This window comes from Periophthalmus magnuspinnatus, chromosome 6 (assembly GCF_009829125.3).
Source record: "Periophthalmus magnuspinnatus isolate fPerMag1 chromosome 6, fPerMag1.2.pri, whole genome shotgun sequence".
Classification (NCBI taxonomy): domain Eukaryota; kingdom Metazoa; phylum Chordata; class Actinopteri; order Gobiiformes; family Gobiidae; genus Periophthalmus; species Periophthalmus magnuspinnatus.
In genome coordinates, this window is record NC_047131.1 from 2,720,927 (window position 1) to 2,738,765 (window position 17,839).

A 17,839-nucleotide genomic window follows, 5' to 3' on the forward strand; every position below is an offset into this window, starting at 1 on the left:
AGTTATTTCCTTGCCTGGGTATGTTCCACACTATAGCATTACACTTCCATACTATCCTCTCTACTTGGCAAAAATATAGAGGCATGTCTAATTTGTGATTCAGGGCGATAGACTTAAAGGTTCACTATGTAACTTTTCTGGTTTAGGGTTTGCCATTTGCATGTTATTGCCTTCTCTGGGTATGTTCCATAGTACAGTATTAATGTCTATTTTGCATTTAGACAGTTACAGGCTCATAAATCACTTGAAAATCCTGCATTGTTGTGCTCCAATGATCTGACCTCTAACTTGGCATTTTCTCTATTGAGATAAATACATTAATGCTACTGTGGAACATTGTACGCAAGGCAAGAACATCTCATTGGAGACAAACAGGTGGCAGATTCGCCTCCAGAAAAGTTACTTTGTGCATGTTTGAATCTGTTGCTCTGAATCACAAAATGCAGACAGATGCTTTCATATTTGGTCAATCTGAGAGGAGATGAGATTGTAGAACATTTAGAATTGCAGCTTTAAAAATAGCACATATTCTGAACTGCGCAGGAACAGCTTCCTACCGGCCTCTGGGCCCTTGTTGAGCTTGTTCATGAAGGTGAGTGGGTGCTGAACAATATCCAATATTGCCAGCAGGGTGCGTGTGAGACGGAGTAGTTCACTAAAACTGTAGAAGCCAAAGTATACCAAGTTGCGGGCCAAGTTGACCACCTAAGGGAGACAAGTTATACAGGTTAGAATTTAAATATCATGGAAACTTTCACTAAAATAATAATAAAAACTTGTTTACCTCAAGTGTGAGTTCATTCTTGTCTTTGTCCCCAAATGGAAATGGTTGGCTGACCACATCTTTGAGGTACTCCTCTACAAAGTCCATTATAGGAGAAAACTTTCTCTTCATCTCTTCTTGTGAGGTGTCAGTTGACTCATATTCAAAACTGGCAATAAAAAAATTTAATAGTTGCTGATTATAGGGCATATACATGTGCAAATTTAATTGTTGTAATTATCAAATTATTAAGACTGCATTATATTATTTAACTAATGTAACATTCATCTTATCTAACTTTGTGCTTTAGACATAAATCATAATGTAGTAATGTACTAAGCTGAAATTGATTTTAAAATGCAAATACAATTAGATAAAGATATAAACAGTAAATATAGTCAGGGTAGCAATAACAATAACCTCAAAGTCATAGTAAGTTAGTAAATCTGGGATATAAAATAATCACCGTAGTTGCATCATTGTGTAACTATACAGCCGTATTTTTAGCCTTACTGTTGTTCTATTTCTGTTTTCCCTCATGAGTCTGTTCAAAAATACAAATCTGATGCACTGAGAACAATCTGGGAATTAAAAATGGGTACAGAGAGTCTGGGGTGTCTTAGAAAGAATACTGGTGCCAAATATCGGCTCCATTTTCAACACTGGACCAATACCAATATCTGGTGTGAAATGAAAACAGAAACGTCAAGGGACAAAGCATACTCATGAATAGTGATTTCTGATGGGATCTCGGTCCAAAGGCGGGCATAGCGCACGGGCACCACAGACTCCTGGGGGTCCCGGTCAACGTGCATGTGCAGCATGAGGCGGCAGAAGGAGGCGCGGAGGTTAAAGGGCAAACAGTCGTCAAACATACAGCGCAGGATCAGGTCCACGGGCAGCTGACTCGAGATCTGGTTTATGGCCAAGTACTGACGGTCCAGGCACATGCGAGCAAACAGGTTCAGCTGATACCTGCGGGGGACAGGGATGTCAAGATATAGCGATTATTAAAACACTAAACTTATATATATAGTGAGAAAAAAATGTAATACTTTTGTGTTTATTTTTTATTATTGACACCATGCCCATCCAAACTGACATTCTGAATTTACTTTCATTCACAATAGATTATTATTTGTTTAGTATGTGGCAAGGAAACCAGTTCAGCAGCAGATAGGACTATTCTTTTAGTACATCAGTTTTGTGAAACTGGTTCAAATTGGTTGGAGTGATAAAGTTAAATTAATGTGACATAAACAGCTACATAAAGAAGTATGTTACATTTAGGTGAACTCTTTTTAGTGTACAGATTTAATTAAAACATGTTTTGCCATTTTTTTTTCAGTTTTTATTACTATATTGTGACCTGAATAATCATACTTACCACTTAAGCTATTCATTATCAAATTGCTGGCAGGGAAAATAAGCTATAAAAATAAATTTTTAATCCACTGCTTATATATTCATTTGGGTGGCACAGTGAGGCAGTGTGACTTTTTACTCACCAACCAGACTGAAGCTGGTTCAATCCTTCCTCAACAGCCTCTTTGAATCATCTTAAGAGACACTAACTGACTGATTTAATTCCATAAATGTATTGAATAAAATATTTTCAAGTTAACAGTTCTATATAATACCGTATATAATTGTGTAAAAATAATCTACAAAAGTAAGTAACCAAATCATGTTTATATTGCAGTACTAGTGGTTGTATAATGTTTCCTTATCACAGGGTTAGGGTCAGAAATACATACATACATACATGCCACTTGAATGATTTTGATTAAGTCTGCTTCATTTATTTTTTACTTTAGTAAGTTAAACAGGAGTTGTCGTTGAGTAATCTAATGATGCACTGATGTAATGTCACTGCGGCAGTCACCTGTAGTATGTGATGATGTCCACGTCCATCTTGTGGTTGCCCTTGGCGTCTTGGGCCAAGTGTCGGATGGATTTTCCGTGAGGCTCCTTGTGGCTGTCGATCCAGTAGAGCCAGACCTCCTCCTCCTCCGCCTCCTCCTGCATCATGGACGACTCCAGGGGGGTCTCTGTGTTCGCTATAAGTCTGAAGAAGGGAAATCAGTACTGTAGTTACATATTACACTTATTAAATGTGCAGCTAAGAACACATGTAAAGGAGGTAAATGCGAAGTTATTATTATGGTAAATTATGACGTTTCCCCCACCCCAAAGTTTTTCCCAATGAAGATTTAAAAGAACACAGCTGAATAACATGACCCTATGCACCCCAACAGGCCAGACGACCACACCATATAAAACAGCAAAAAAAAAAAAAAAAAAGAATAAAGGAGCACAGTAGTAAGAAGTTAAATTTTGGTTTTAACTCCAGCCCATCAACCTAGATCTCCTGAGCATTGTTTAAGTACATAAATTGGATCAATTTAACCTTAAGTTTGGAATTCTATTATTATTATTATTATTATTATTATTATTATTATTATTATTATTATTATTATTATTATTATTATTATAAACCAATCTCTCTGTAGCTACAATGCATGATGTTCAAAGCTTTCCTTAAAACAATTACCGTAATATTGATTTATTTACAATTACACATTTGACACAGTCTAGTGGATTGTCTAATCAGAAGACAGAAATAGTTCCTTACATTAGATCCATGGATTTCATAAGTAAAATCCAATAAACCGAAAAGTGGCGTGTACGTATGTGACAACTAATAGCATCCCAGGTTCAGTTACGATTGAACTGACACTTTTTAAACCAGTAAGAGCACACGGTACAGTGAGACGTCTTTTCAAAATGCTTCACTTCCCACTGTTGCCAGCAGAGGGCACCTGACATCCCATTTAAAGACACTACATGACTGATTTCATAATTTTAAAAGATATGCAGTGGCCCAAAGTTATACCTTCTAAACATCTGATGATCGCATTGCAGTGTCTAAGAATTGTGACAAGCATAAACTCAAAGTGTTGTTTGCTTTACTGTCATGGAAAAATTCCAATTAACACTCCAATGCACGCTTCCTGATTATCAGTCAATAAAATGCTTTCACATTAGATGCAGACAGAACACAGCAACCTCATTTTGACCTCAAGAGCTGCTTATACAATATATCAAAATACTACAGGTACAGGGCCTTTAAGTATTTATAAGGCTAATGTGTCACCTTAAATATCCAAAAAACAAACAGGTAAATCAGCACAATTTGAGGAAAATTTGGCCATCTATAAATGAAGCAATGAAATGTGACAGAATCCACCAGGCAACTTAAATATAGAGCAGCATGTGACTCACTTGGTCTGGATCAGGATGTCTGCGTTGGTGGGGTTCAGCATGAATTTGCAGATCAGCTCCTGTGTGACGGGGATGGCGGTTTTATTTGACACACACAGATCCGAAAGATAATCCAGGAACCTGCAAAAACACAGGATGTTAATGTGATGTCCAGGTACAGGTATAGTAGCAGAGTGGTTAGCAATGTTCGTTTGTGTAAACACATTTCCCCGTTTGGTCCTGGTTTGAGGCAAGTTTTGTCCTGTAGACCTGATTCTTGTCCTGGTCTAGTCCAGGTGTATTTCTGAATTTAGTCCCAATTCTGATGTGGTGTGTGCGCACACGTGTAAATACAACTAGGGCTGTAGTCGAAGAAATTCTTGGTCGACTAAAGACATGTCGTGCAGATCGATTAGTCGACTAAAAAGGGGACAGGCCAAAGCTCTAAAAACTATTATGTCTCTTTATGTATCTGCACACAAGACTGCACCTGCACAGGAGTTCATACAAAAACAACTACTTGTGCAGAAAAAAAGTAACAGGAAACTACGATTATTCTGCCTTTTTACATATAAATACCAAAAACATCAAACTATTTGGCTCACTCACTCACTAACTTCTCCTTTCTGCTGTTGTCCCACATAAATAAAATAATAGAATTAGTCAACTAATACAAAGTTTGGTTGACGAAGACAACATGGACCAATGAATTGACTGAACGACTAAAGGCCTACAGCTCTTAACTCAATCCATGTTCTCCAGCAGTAATTGATTGGGGACATCCTGACAGCACTATATAGACATGAGTAAGCTTTCCACCAATTTGTTAGAAAGTTGTAATTGATGTTCACTGTTTGTTTGGCCTCAGATATAGGGGTAGAAAATAATGTATCACAAAAATACACAAATATGCTAAAATTATTTCCTCAGTCACCTTCGCTTACATTTGTGAAGGATGCACATTGACCACAATACTCATATAAATTATTAAAACTAGCCAAAACATATTTCCAGACAAGAGCATGGAAAAAGCATAGAAGAAACAATAGTGTACCCAAACCTTTGTTATTGTTGATGTTCTCTAAAGTCAGGTGTTTCAGAGCAGCTGTGCACTGATGGGCAGTGTGCTTGTCTCACCTTGGCTCTCTGTTGCGCCGCAGTAGGCTTACAAAGGTCTCGATCTCTCTGGCCGTAATGTGTTTCTCCAGAAGTTTACGGTTGTTGTGAAGTAGAGCTGTAATTGTGTCCTCAGCAAGGATTTCGTATCCGATCTGGGACTGCATGATGGAAAACTTCTTTGCTATGTGCTCCTGCAACAGTTAAATACTAATTACAAGGTGGACAATGGAAGTTGGAGCAAAACAGCCATTACTGGGACGACATGGCAGGTACATTTACCTGTTTAGTAAAATGTTATAACTAGAATAATCAGATAACCCAATAATTAGATCTGATTTTTGGTTAGTCCTGCCTACATGGCATTGCAATAATCTGATAATTCCAAAAGTCTGATCATTATGTGATTTCTAGTATGCATGTAACGATAGGAGATGCTTAATTACTGATAAGTGGGATAAGTATTGTAATTGCAACAGTTGAGTAAGAGCAAATATTGTAACGAGTACATGCTTTAATCATGTAATAAACTCTATGAATTATGAGAAGAACCTGCCTGGTTCTTGCGGTAGTCCTGCTGGGAGTGGCGTAGGATCCTGTAGCAGAGACGCAGCATGTATTTGAAGTGGGCGTAACGCTGGTCCCCCAAATCCTCCAACCTCAGCATCGGCCCATCACCCTGGTCTTCAAATGGAGCCTTCAGGATGCCAAAGATCTGATGGACATTGAGACACACATTTTAAAGAACATACTTCCACCAATGAGTGAAAATGTTTTTTGTTACGTTTCATTTCAACCAAGATGAAGATTTACTTATAGAAAACATACTTGACGTTTGCATAGAAAATATATTTGATATTCTAAGTTTGCATATCTACAAAACAACTACTGTTATATTAGCAATTTTCAATATATTTCCCACCTCTCTGAGTAACATAAGAAAGATACAAATTGATCATTCTCTTGCATTTCATTCCATCACTGAAGTCTCCACCTGCCAGGGTCCAAGCACCAGACTCTATCCATTCAATAAACTGCACTACACCTCTCCCATTCATCTGTGTCAGTTTAAACCTGTGCAGGTTAAAAGCACCAGAGCCTCTGCTGACCTGCTCCAGTATGTTCTGCTCCCTCATTAGCTTCTGTCGCTCGCGGTTTGGCGTTGACGTGGCGACAGAGAGGACGTCCTGACCATTGTTGGGCACCACACACACAAAGAAAATCAGCTCCTCCAAAAGCTTAGTAACAAACCTAAAACAAACAACAGGACAGTAATAACATGTTAAGACATTAGGGATGGCCTCATAGCCCCTGTTTGTGTGTATTTGGTTTTTTGGCCTGGGACAAAAGGGATCTAACAGGTTTTGGGGCAAAGACGATTTGAATTTGGTTGTCTCTTTTGGATTTCTGTGAGCATGTAAATGTACTAAATCAAATATTGCAAATCTTAGATCTTAGAAATACTGTACTACAGATTATATTATATTCCAGATAAATAATAATCGTGAAATGTTCAACTTGAATTTATGGGCCTAACTGCAAATATTACAATATTGATCTTGTTATTGGCGAATATCCAAAGCAGCAAGATGAATCAGCTACTGTAGTTAAAAAATAATAAAATAAAATCCAGCCCAGTTATACCACATTAGACACTTTGCATTGGTGGTTATGTTAGCAAATGTAAATTTCTGATGATATATTATTTCACTGTGAATTTAAAGTGATAGTATGTAACTTTCCTGTCGGTGGAAAGTCAACTGCATGATTCCATGGCAATAAATAGAGACAAATGAGGGCATACTGGCACACTGTGGAATATTATAACCATAGGAACAACAGTTAGGTTTGTGGAAATACCACTCTGCTCACAGGATGTTCTCTGTTTTTCAGTGCAATAAAAACATCCATAATGAAAGAACAGGCTTTTTGGAGTTTTTGTCCAAAACGTTACATACTATAGCTTTAAATTTAGGTTAGGCTTCGAACAGGTAATTTGTTTGAGATTAGGGCTTTGAGACAGGTTTGTTAACTGGGTCTTGGCAGAACTGCAATGAGAAAAAAACTGATGCAATACTATATCTGCTGGAGAAAGCAACATTGGATTGTCCCTGACAAGACATGGGCTTTATTTGGTACCTCCGTTCATTCTGAGCGATGTTGCCGTATCGAAGCTTCCTCACAGTGGATTCTAGGACTTTGTTTGCATCATTGGCAAAATCCAAATCTCTGACTTCAGATCGAGCCACAGACACAATGGCAAACGCCTCTTTGTCTTCTTTGGTGGGACATGTGCCAATCTGTTAAGAAATAGATACAAGTACACTAACAAGAGGCTGTTTCAACAAATACAGGGTTAATTAAACCATGATTTCTAAACATTTAGAAACAGACAGAATTAACTAGTTCAAATAAACACGCGTTGTATTAGAGGTGTCAAAAGTCAAATGTTTATGCCATAGTTAATTTACAAAGATTAAGCTACAGTTTTACAATTCACCTAGATGCCCATTGTTTAACAAAGAATTTGTCTTTTCCCAGTACAGATGTAATGTACAAGCATGAAGTGTTATGAAGTGTTTTATTGTCCAATGACTGGGAAGTGCGCATTAGCATGCCAGTTGTTGTTAGATTTACTGTAATGGCAAAACTCCGCCCTGGTCAATGTGATTTGTGAAAAGCTCTTAGAAACTCATCATGGTGAATAATTGCAATGTCTGGAATGCATAAAGTAAGTGAAGAATAACTTTGGACCACTGCAAACTGTAAAAATATGAAAACCAGAACTAGTTAATTTTAAAGACAAAGGAAAACAAACAAAAAATCTGATACAGCACCTTTAATCAGATTTTGATGTATACATTTATTTAGGAATATTGTTTATGTAAAATGAATTACATTTTAATTAGATACTGTTGCTTCTTATATTGTTTTTAATGATCACATTGTAACATGTGTAATCACAATTACCTACAGACGGAATTGATCCTATTAACAAAAACAACATAACAGGTAATTGGGTATAATTATCCACCTATACAAATATTTACCTTGAGCATAACAGGGCGCTCCTCCTCTGTGTCAATTGGGATGTTAGTGCTCGTTACCCAAGTGTTTGTACAAAGATGCCTTAGCCTAACATACGAGTTTCTGTAAAAAAAAAAAAAAAAAGTTTATATATATATATATATATATATATATATATATATATATATATATATATATATATATATATATATATATTATATTATATATTATATATATATATATATATATAACAAACCAAAAATATATTGAGAATTATTTTTAAACCAAGAAAAGAAACAAAAATAAAATCAGCTTGATTTCACACAAGTATGTATGGCATTTGTCCCTGTGTGACTTCTCTGACTGACCTGGGCACCAGACAGTCGGCCCGCTGCAGAGTGGTGGTGTCCAGCTCAAACAGGGATGAGATGTCGTTCCCGTGAGGCACAGACACCAACGTGAAGGCGATCTTCTCCGCTGCTTGGCTCTTTCTTTTGGAGTACACTGTGCCATTTTCATGCTGCAGAAATAATAGACATTATTTATATTATTTGTCTGGAATGCAAAACCTTAACCTCCGGCTCTACTGTCACCCCATTTGAAGTGTAATAAAACATACTATGCCATACTATGTTCCGCAGTATGGCATTAAATTCATCTGCCTAGCATTTGCTCTAATGGTGTTTCTATTGCTAAAAATATTTTCCCTGTGGATAGGGTCAATTTTCTAAAGATCTGACCTATAATGTAGCCTGGGGGCATTACCTGCTTGTCCCCATGGAGATGTAAGAGCTTGGTCTGCATCAAACACATTTCCATGGAGAGATCTTCCCGAAAAATTGCATAGCGAACCTTTAAAATCCAAGTGTCTATATAATGTATTGCAGTTAAACAGCAGTCTCATGTACTGGTCATTGGAGACACCTCTTAGTCATTATTACAGCGCTCACTTAAGTGCACTGCATTTAGTCAGCCCATCAGGGAAGCACTATCTTTACTCCCATCCCACTTACATCACCTGCCTATAGCGGAGGGCTACTACTTAAAACTACAATGTATATAACATTTTTGCCTCAATATTATTCTTTCACATAAGTTTTCCTTATTAACAACTTTCTAGACAAAAAGATTGACTATAAAATGTCAAATGTCCGTATAAGTTAACCCACTACGACTACTTAAAACTATTAAAACTATTAGTGCGGATGTGAGGGGCAGTTGGCTGTCACTGCTTCTTACACTAATGAGGGATCAGGTTGCAGGATTGCATTAACTACACTAAGAATGAAATTTTGACCTTAACTTTTTTTTGTTTTGTTTATTTATTCAACAGGAGAATGTACAGTCATATAATACCCGAGGGCAAAGATAGGAAGGAAGCCAATTTCCATCCAAAAATATATTATGTCTTTGTTTTCCAATTAAATTACTTATCTAATACTTAATCTTTTCATAATGTGCAATTGCAATTAACATTTAACTTGAACTTCATCCGAAATAACCTGGCTGAATAAATGAGGTAATACATTTCATAATACGTTTATTTAATAAGACAAATCCAAGAGATGAAATGGATGAAATGAGATGATTTATTTTTAGTAAACACTGTAGCATATATACCTTTTACTATTGTCCATATGTGGTACTATACAATACATAACCAGTCATAGCCATAGTTATTTAGCTTCAAGTATAGTTTTTGGATATTGTCGTTAAAGGTTTAGTTTTAATGCCCATTTCTGAATCTGGCATACCTTTTTGATACCTTTTACTTTTTTACTTTTTGTAAGTCTACTGCTGCTTTTTGTGCACTTTTTGTAACAACCATGAAATCTCCCCATTGTAGGTCAAGAACACTGAAGGTTGTCATCTTCTCATCCTATATGTGTGACGTTACCATGTGGTATTGTGCGCAGTAGTTGTTGCCGATAACGACCTGGTTTAATTTCTTTTGTGCATGTCATTGGGCAGCTCCCCTGAGTCTCTCAGCCTCTCCGTCCTCCCACTCCACTCTCTCTGCCGTTGGTGAGTCACCCAACAGCTTAGCACAGGCTAGCAGAGCAGACAGCACGTCCCTCCTCCTTCCTCTATCGCTCTCTCTCTCCATCTATCTATCCCCCTGCTTTCTCTCTGTCTGCTCTCTCAACCCCTTTTCTCTACTCTTCCTCCATGTCTCTCTCCACATTCCTCCCACCCCCCCTTTTCAGTCTCTCTTCATTCTCTCCATTTCTCCACTTTCTTCACTCCTTTCCTCTCCCTAACCTCTCTTTCTTAATTCTCTCCTCTTTCCGTCACCCTATTTCCTATTCCTCCCACACTCTCCAACTCTCCCCTCTCCCTCCTTCCTTCCTCTCCCCACATCCCCCCTTCTCTCGCTATCCCTCTCCCTTGCCTTCCCTCACCCTTTCCTTCTCTGTCCGTTGTTCCCTCCTCTATCTCTATCTCTCTATCGCTGTCTCAGTCAGTGTCTTACTCTACCTCTTGCTTTATCCCACCTCCCTCCTCCATCTCCCCCTCCCCTCTTTCTCCTTTCTCTCCTCTTTCTCCCTTTGTCCCTTTCACTCTCTCCCTCTCTCCTCTCTCCTCTCGCTTTCCCTCTTTCTCTCCCTTCTCTCCTCCTCTCACAGGGCACCCCCACACCCAGACGTTATGTAAGGATCCCCGAGAGTGTCTGAATCCTGCATGTGCATAGGGAAGTGTGAGGCTGCCTCTGCTCCCTCACACTGGCAGAATACAAATGTACAAGTTGGCTACCAGCTTTAAGTAACGTCTACATTATATAGATTCAGACTTGGGCCAGACTTTTCTGTGTACAAGCTCTGCGTTTTGAGTTCAGGGAATTCATAACCAATAGAAACTTGGAGAGGCAGACTAAAGTTACAACAAGATATATTTTTTTTATGTTGAAAAACTTTTAACTGTTACGTAGGCCTGGGCAGTTAATTGTGATTCCTTGGTGTCTAATCGTCAATGATATGGTTGAGGTTTTTGAATTGAGATGACCACAGCCAATCAGTAAAAGCGTGTGGTTTGGAGCAGATTCCAGGAAGAAATTGTATTATTTATTTTTGTTAAATGGTACAGATTGTAAGTATTGTATTCATTATGTTCATGAAATCAACACCAACAGCCAAGTTTATAATTAAAAATTGAGACTGATACATTTTAGGACATAAATATGGTTAATTTCCTATGTCGCCCAGACCTACTGTTAGATAACATTCACAACATGCTTCTACTATTTATCTCAATGCTAAAGTATGCAGGCCTAGCAACAGTTTTGCATAAAGTCATATTGGTGCAATGTCTCAGCTGATTTAAAACACATGTTTGTGGCTAACTCACCTCAGCTTTGGGCTCTGTGTCATCTTTGAATTCTGGGTTTATCTGCAAAACAATAATGTCATAAGTGACCACAGAAACAACAATAATATTATTATCTTTGTAAACTCTACTTTAATATGTGCCCTGGTGTCAAAAACACTACACATTTGTAGAACATGGCTCATAATAGTAGCAGATGCAGAGGAAACACTGCCCCCTTGAGCAAATAATATGAACAGCACTGGACGCCTGGAAATTTAGCTTAGAAAAATAATGTCACAGAATTTAGAGTTAAATGTAACAGTGTGTAATAGTGTATTAGGAACAGTACAAATAATTTACTCCCCATACTCACTGGTGGTAAGCTATTAAAGACAAATGACAGAGAAGTTATAAAGCTGTGCCAGTAGGTCTGTTATGATATCAAATTTCAAGTGCAAAATGTTCTACAGTTATACTGAAACTGCCCTTAGCACAGAAAAAAGAAACAGTAAACCCTTTTTTAAATGAACACTATTGTTAAAAACATGAACTGCCACAAATAAATAGCAGAATGAAAGCCTTAATAAGGGAGTTAGTATGAATAATGAGGGTCAAATATGTCATTTCTAGGTCTATGACTTATTTGACCCTTGATAGCTCAAATGTTACAATGAAAAAGGGACAAATATTTATCCACTGTTTAAATAAAAAGTAAGGATGAAGTATAAAAAGTATGTTCAACTCTTAAAAGTATTGTTTGTCAATTAGCTACTGAATAAGCCGGTTAAGTAATTATTGTGAGGTGTAGGTGAGGTGTCCTGCCCAAGGACACAAGGGCAGTAGAATAAACAAGATTCCAATTAAAGATAATCTCACTACCACTTGAAGAACTGTTGCATCATTTATTTATTTATGCTTTATTTGCGTACAGTACTACCTTAAACCCAAACAGCAACATAATGAGAAATATTATATAACTTACTTCAGCTGCCAAGTAATTTCCAGTGGCCAAGTGTTTGAAACGAAAAAGGCTGTTCCACTGCCCTGCCCCGCCTCTGCAGGGGTCATAGTGCACAACCTGTTAAAAGAGAATACAGCTATAAAAAAATAACTTTGTCATATTTATAATGCTATTTGGAATCAACCTTGGTAAAATATTTATTTAGGTTGTGTCTTTCCCACAGAGTCAAACATAGATGGTAAATGCATAAAAGTCATGGTTAATTTCAATGAATGGGCCGTCTTTGTACAGAATGCATTGAACTTGTGCTGCACTGATGGAACCTCAGAACAAGGAAGGTAACGTGAGATGATCTGACAACAGGCTAAAAGCAAACAAACAACGAGAAGAAGCTCATTTAGGTATCCACTGAAGAGGAACTGCACGAACAATTGACTATTGTAAATAAAAGGAGATGTTACTGGATACTGGCTTGATGTATATAGTTTAGGGGAACTATATTTTTCCCTTTTGCATTCACAACACAGAAGCTTCCACTATTTATCATTTCATATTTTACATTGTTTTATTCAAATATTTTTCCTTATTCTTTTATCAAGACTTACAGGAGGTGACTTGTCAGCTGTTTATGACAGATGCCCTGACGTTGTATATGTAGTGTCTTGCCCAGAGACACTACAACAGTATTCTATTGGGCAAGGTTTGAACCAGTGACTAAGGTAGTAACATTTTGACAGAAAATGATTTTTCTGACTTAAGTAATGCAATTGTAATTAGATAAACAAGTCACGTTTTTAAATCAGGTTTCAGCCATCTCCACTCGATTTGAGTAGTTGTGAAACCATTTTCACAAAGTGTAATATTTTTCTTAATTCAATTTGAATTCAGTCTTAATTCAACCTCATGCATGCAGCTATAGTGTAACTGACTTTTCTGATTGGAGTGGCCTAAATCATATTTTTGTCAATTTTCAGTAACTTAGCATCAAGTTCACATAAAGTTTCTCTTTTGCTATGGATCAGAACTGGATAAGTGATGGATTACACAGATTTCTTAGCATGAAGTCATTTTTGTCTTTCTATACAAGTTCAGTAGGCCCTGAAGGACACAGGCCAAACAATAAAAAAATATTTTGATTCAGTGAACTTTTTGCAGGTTCTGAGGCGTACAATTACTTACCAAAGTTTCATGCCAATTCGACAATGTTGTATCTTGTATGTATACTATAGGGGGCGTTATAGGGCCAAGTGCTTTTTTCTTTGTTCTGTTCATATCTGGATTCTGCACCAGTGATAACATTTTGAGCTCTCTCAGCCAATGCCTGTGGCTGTGAGAAGTCATCAAAGAAACAGGAAATTAAGGTGTTTTTCACTGGTGTGCTATGGGCACACAGTGAAGAGCATCCCAAAAACAAAGTATTACAAGGTCTCTTCATATTGTATGCCAGATCTGAGCTCATTTGGACCAAAAACCTAGGACTGGACTGGAAGTCAAACTGGCAATGAAATTTAAATCGAATATGGCCGACTTCCTGTTCATCATGGGACAGTGATGCTCTATCACCGTTTTGAATTTTGTCAGCGTACGTGAAAATTTACTTCTCTACAATAGGGGTTCCAATTTGAACCATTTTTTCCCCCAGTCCCATTGGTGGCGCTGTAGAACTGTAGCATTAAGTGTGAATCTCGTTTGGACAAAGCATGTGTGTGTGTGTGTTGTTGTTTTTTTTGTACTGGCACCCCTGCTGGTGAACTGTAAAAAAAATGCCCTATGTTTCATCCCAAGCATCTCAATCTAAAAAAAAATTAGAAAAAATAAAGTAAAAATAGAATAAATAAAATTATTTTTGACGCCACTTCTAGATGGCACTATAGAGTCTGTGAGTGTTGGACATTCTTGCGATTCTCCTTTTATATATACTTTTTTCCAGGCCAAGGCTTTTATACCCCCATGTGAGACTTTTCATTGATGGTCAGGTCAGAAAAATAATTGAAAAAAAAAGAACAATACCCACTGCAAGTAAAGAAGTGTAACTGGCAATATTTAACAATATCCCTCATATTGTTCACCAATAATTCAGTGGATTCACATCGCACCTTTGGAGACACCCACAGCACTTTACATTACATTATTCCACACTTGGTGGCAGTAAGCTGCTATTGTAGCCACAGCTGACATGAGGTAGAGAGACGCAACGCTGGGAAGCGCAATCCAAACAAAATTGCCAGTTCAATGGTCACAATTAGCAAATAGCAAACACAGCAATTTTAAGTAATTGCATTTCTTTCCCAAACCAGTAATTATCCTGACTTTATGCAGCTAAAGTGTTCTTGAAAATGTAAGAAGGCTCAAAACAGTTCTGTTTGGCTATACATATGAAAGGTTTTTATTCTGCACTCATTTAATGTAAATTTTATGATATATAGATTGTTGTTTTTTTTGCTTGCATTGTGACTTTAATGGATTTCTTATCTGTAAAGCACTTCAATCTCATTGCAACTGAAATAAAATGTATGTCAGAAATAGTGCACTTAAGATGATTTTTTATTTTTTTTTTTCAAAGTCATGCAGCTGTTTTATAGTATATTTTGCAGAGTTTATCATTTAACCTTTTTTGTGTTTGGGTTAGTAATGGTGTTGTCTAAAGAAACGGTACCAAAATCAAGGATGTGATTTTGAACATTAAATAATAGTACTTTCTTATCTCTTCCCATGTGTCCTTATATGTGTGTACTCCCTCAGTGTCCAGTAGATTCCACAGGTCCATGGTGCATATTAGTCTGTGGTCTTATACTCGGTCTGATACAACTCAAGGTCAATCTAAAGCTGATCAGGAAAGGTTCATCTCTGTCCTGTGAATGTGACTTTTAGTATCAATACTTGTTCAAATGAGTATCTAGTTTTGATACTAGTTTTAGTATCTATTAGTATTTGATTTCAATATTTTTGAATACCCTACTTTCTTGTATTTGTTTTGACAGACAAACAAAATTTAATCCAAAATCATGCAGCCCATTATTTACAGTACATTTGACAGTTTATCAGTCGTATATTGCATCTGCTCCTCACCTCGACCTCCCACAGGGCCTTGGAGCTGGTGGCTGAAGTGGCCGACTGTCTTAGGGTCGTCCTGAGGAACACGTGCTGCTGCTTCTTGTACTCGTCTGAAGTGAGAAACTTTTCCTGCTCCGCGTGGAAGAGCCTCACCACATCGCCCTGGAAACAAACAACAGAGCAGTATATTATATCAGATTTCAGTTATTAGTATCTATTTCAAATACAGTTGGGTTCAAAGTTTCCAGTATAACGTCGAAAATAAATAATATCTGGTTTACAATACTGATTTCTACTTTTTCTATAGATAGGTAAAATTACAACCAATTAGCTACATGCATAAAACCCATCATTTTAATACTATTGACTATGATATCAGAGCATTAGCGCTGGCCCTGTACTAAACTCTCATCTCAGTGAAGAGCTCATTACTTCTAAAAATAAGCAAACTAAACTAAAATGTACTAAACAAACTCACCCCTTTCAAGATGTCCTCTCTGTAATCGCTGAATTTCATGAACAAAGTCACTTTCCAGCTGGTGTTGCAGTTGACTGCATTAACCTGTAGTGTGAAAGAGGGTTGGGGTAGTAAATTATTCTTAAAGCTAGTAAAAATAAATAATTAAAATAAACTATTAAAAATGATGATGGCATACACAACATAATCACTTTCACACAAAGCACATTTAGTTTTTCTCAAGGCTTTTTTAAAGTTTTAAAAGATACTGGCCACTTTTTCAACACACAATATTTGGAGATAAACAGATCTCTCCATGTACCATTTATGTTTACTACATAACATGACCATTTGATGTATAATACCTCTTTGCATCCGCGGTTGTCTAGGAGCTCAATGTTACTGGCATGAAGAGGCTGGCCCGCGTTCACTGGCATCAGGACCACCTTGTCCCCAACCACCACCTTCAAATCAACACACAGGATATATATTAAAAGTGCGCAGCGTAAATTTTTGGGTAGAGGGTTCGCTCCCGGCTTGTCTCCATGGAGATGTTATTGCTTTGCCTGGAATTTCCCACAGTATGGCATTATCCATCTCCATGTAGATAAGCAGGTGACAGTACCCACCAGATCACAGGTCAAAAATTGTGGAGTGGCGAACCTGCTCATAGTAAGAGAGCATGTTTTTCAAGGTTTTTTTGAACAATAAATAAAAACATAAATTATAGATACACATGTTTAATGCCATACTGTGGAACATTCCAGGCAAAGCATAACAACTAACAAGCAATTAGAAAAGTACATCTTAACAGAGATATACAAAAATACAACTATATTTATAGTTTTAAGTATTGACGTGAGCAGAAACACTCAAATTGTCAAATACAAAAGTGAAGAAAAACAAGTGGTGCATCCGTGCAGGTGTGATGCATGGTCTAAAATCTATTCATTCATGCCATGATAAAAACAGCACACAGAAAAACTCATTCTAGTTCATATCAAATTGCTGTTTTCTATGTTACTCTATGGTGGCCCTATAGTGATGCAGCATTCCAGCCTGTTTCCAAAGAACTGCCAGTTTGTGCAGTTGCTATTGGAAACACTTACACACAAGATAAAACTGATCTGACTTCTAAATGTTTACATGCAACACACAGCCTGTATTATGACTACATAATGCACAAATATCATGCACAATCAAAAGCAATACCTTTAACCATAGGAAGCTAAAGCCAAAAGAAAGGACAAAATAGACATGTTACTGGAACAGGACACGTAACTGGTTTATAACATGTAATTATTCACATAAAAAGGTGAATCTGGTTACTTGTACTGTTGTAGGAGAGCAGGCCTTTAGTTATTTAGTCCATTAATTTGTCAAAAGTGTCATTTTATTATCTTTATTAGGATTACAAAGAATTATATGGAGCACAGCAGAAAGGCCTGGGCTGAGGTAACAGGAGCTCAGTAAAACATCAACGTATTCTGCATTTTTTAGACAACACTTTTCTTATCAGTGCACCTTGTGTCAAATATATGGTTGGATCTTTCCCTTTTAGTTTGCCTGGGATCCAGAATACACTCTTCTCCAACACTTTACAAAGATGTGAGTTTGGTCACTGGTGAATCTCCCAGAGTTCAAATGGGCGTGATAGACAGGTGGACTAGCCAATCAGGGGTATGCATGGTTTGCCCGTATCAAAACAAATATGGTTGCTTAGGAGGAAAAAAAGAAAGGAAAAAATATCACAGTGGACTGAAAAATATTAAGGATTTCTGCTGAATATGAGAGAGATTTGATTTTGTTCAAAATGATGGGTGGCCAATGAGCTTCTTCATTTCACATGCATCACTGAAATAAACAAATCTAACTGCACGGTACTGTCTGA

General features: G+C 37.3%; 1 protein-coding gene across 1 annotated transcript in view; it reads right to left on the reverse strand.

Annotated features, from left to right (window-relative positions):
• The window catches only part of itpr2 (inositol 1,4,5-trisphosphate receptor, type 2), a 77,269-nt gene that overhangs the window by 48,893 nt on the left and 10,537 nt on the right, over positions 1 to 17,839 (reverse strand). Inside the window, exons 6-21 of the mRNA XM_033968545.2 lie at positions 16,314 to 16,412; positions 15,970 to 16,053; positions 15,507 to 15,653; positions 12,459 to 12,554; positions 11,516 to 11,557; positions 8,539 to 8,690; positions 8,194 to 8,293; positions 7,283 to 7,443; positions 6,253 to 6,394; positions 5,700 to 5,858; positions 5,165 to 5,337; positions 4,049 to 4,168; positions 2,649 to 2,831; positions 1,487 to 1,738; positions 785 to 932; positions 558 to 705 (exon numbers count right to left, since the gene is read on the reverse strand). Coding sequence (XP_033824436.1) covers positions 558 to 705; positions 785 to 932; positions 1,487 to 1,738; positions 2,649 to 2,831; positions 4,049 to 4,168; positions 5,165 to 5,337; positions 5,700 to 5,858; positions 6,253 to 6,394; positions 7,283 to 7,443; positions 8,194 to 8,293; positions 8,539 to 8,690; positions 11,516 to 11,557; positions 12,459 to 12,554; positions 15,507 to 15,653; positions 15,970 to 16,053; positions 16,314 to 16,412 — 2,206 coding nt within the window. The remainder of the gene's footprint in view (positions 1 to 557; positions 706 to 784; positions 933 to 1,486; positions 1,739 to 2,648; positions 2,832 to 4,048; positions 4,169 to 5,164; positions 5,338 to 5,699; positions 5,859 to 6,252; positions 6,395 to 7,282; positions 7,444 to 8,193; positions 8,294 to 8,538; positions 8,691 to 11,515; positions 11,558 to 12,458; positions 12,555 to 15,506; positions 15,654 to 15,969; positions 16,054 to 16,313; positions 16,413 to 17,839) is intronic.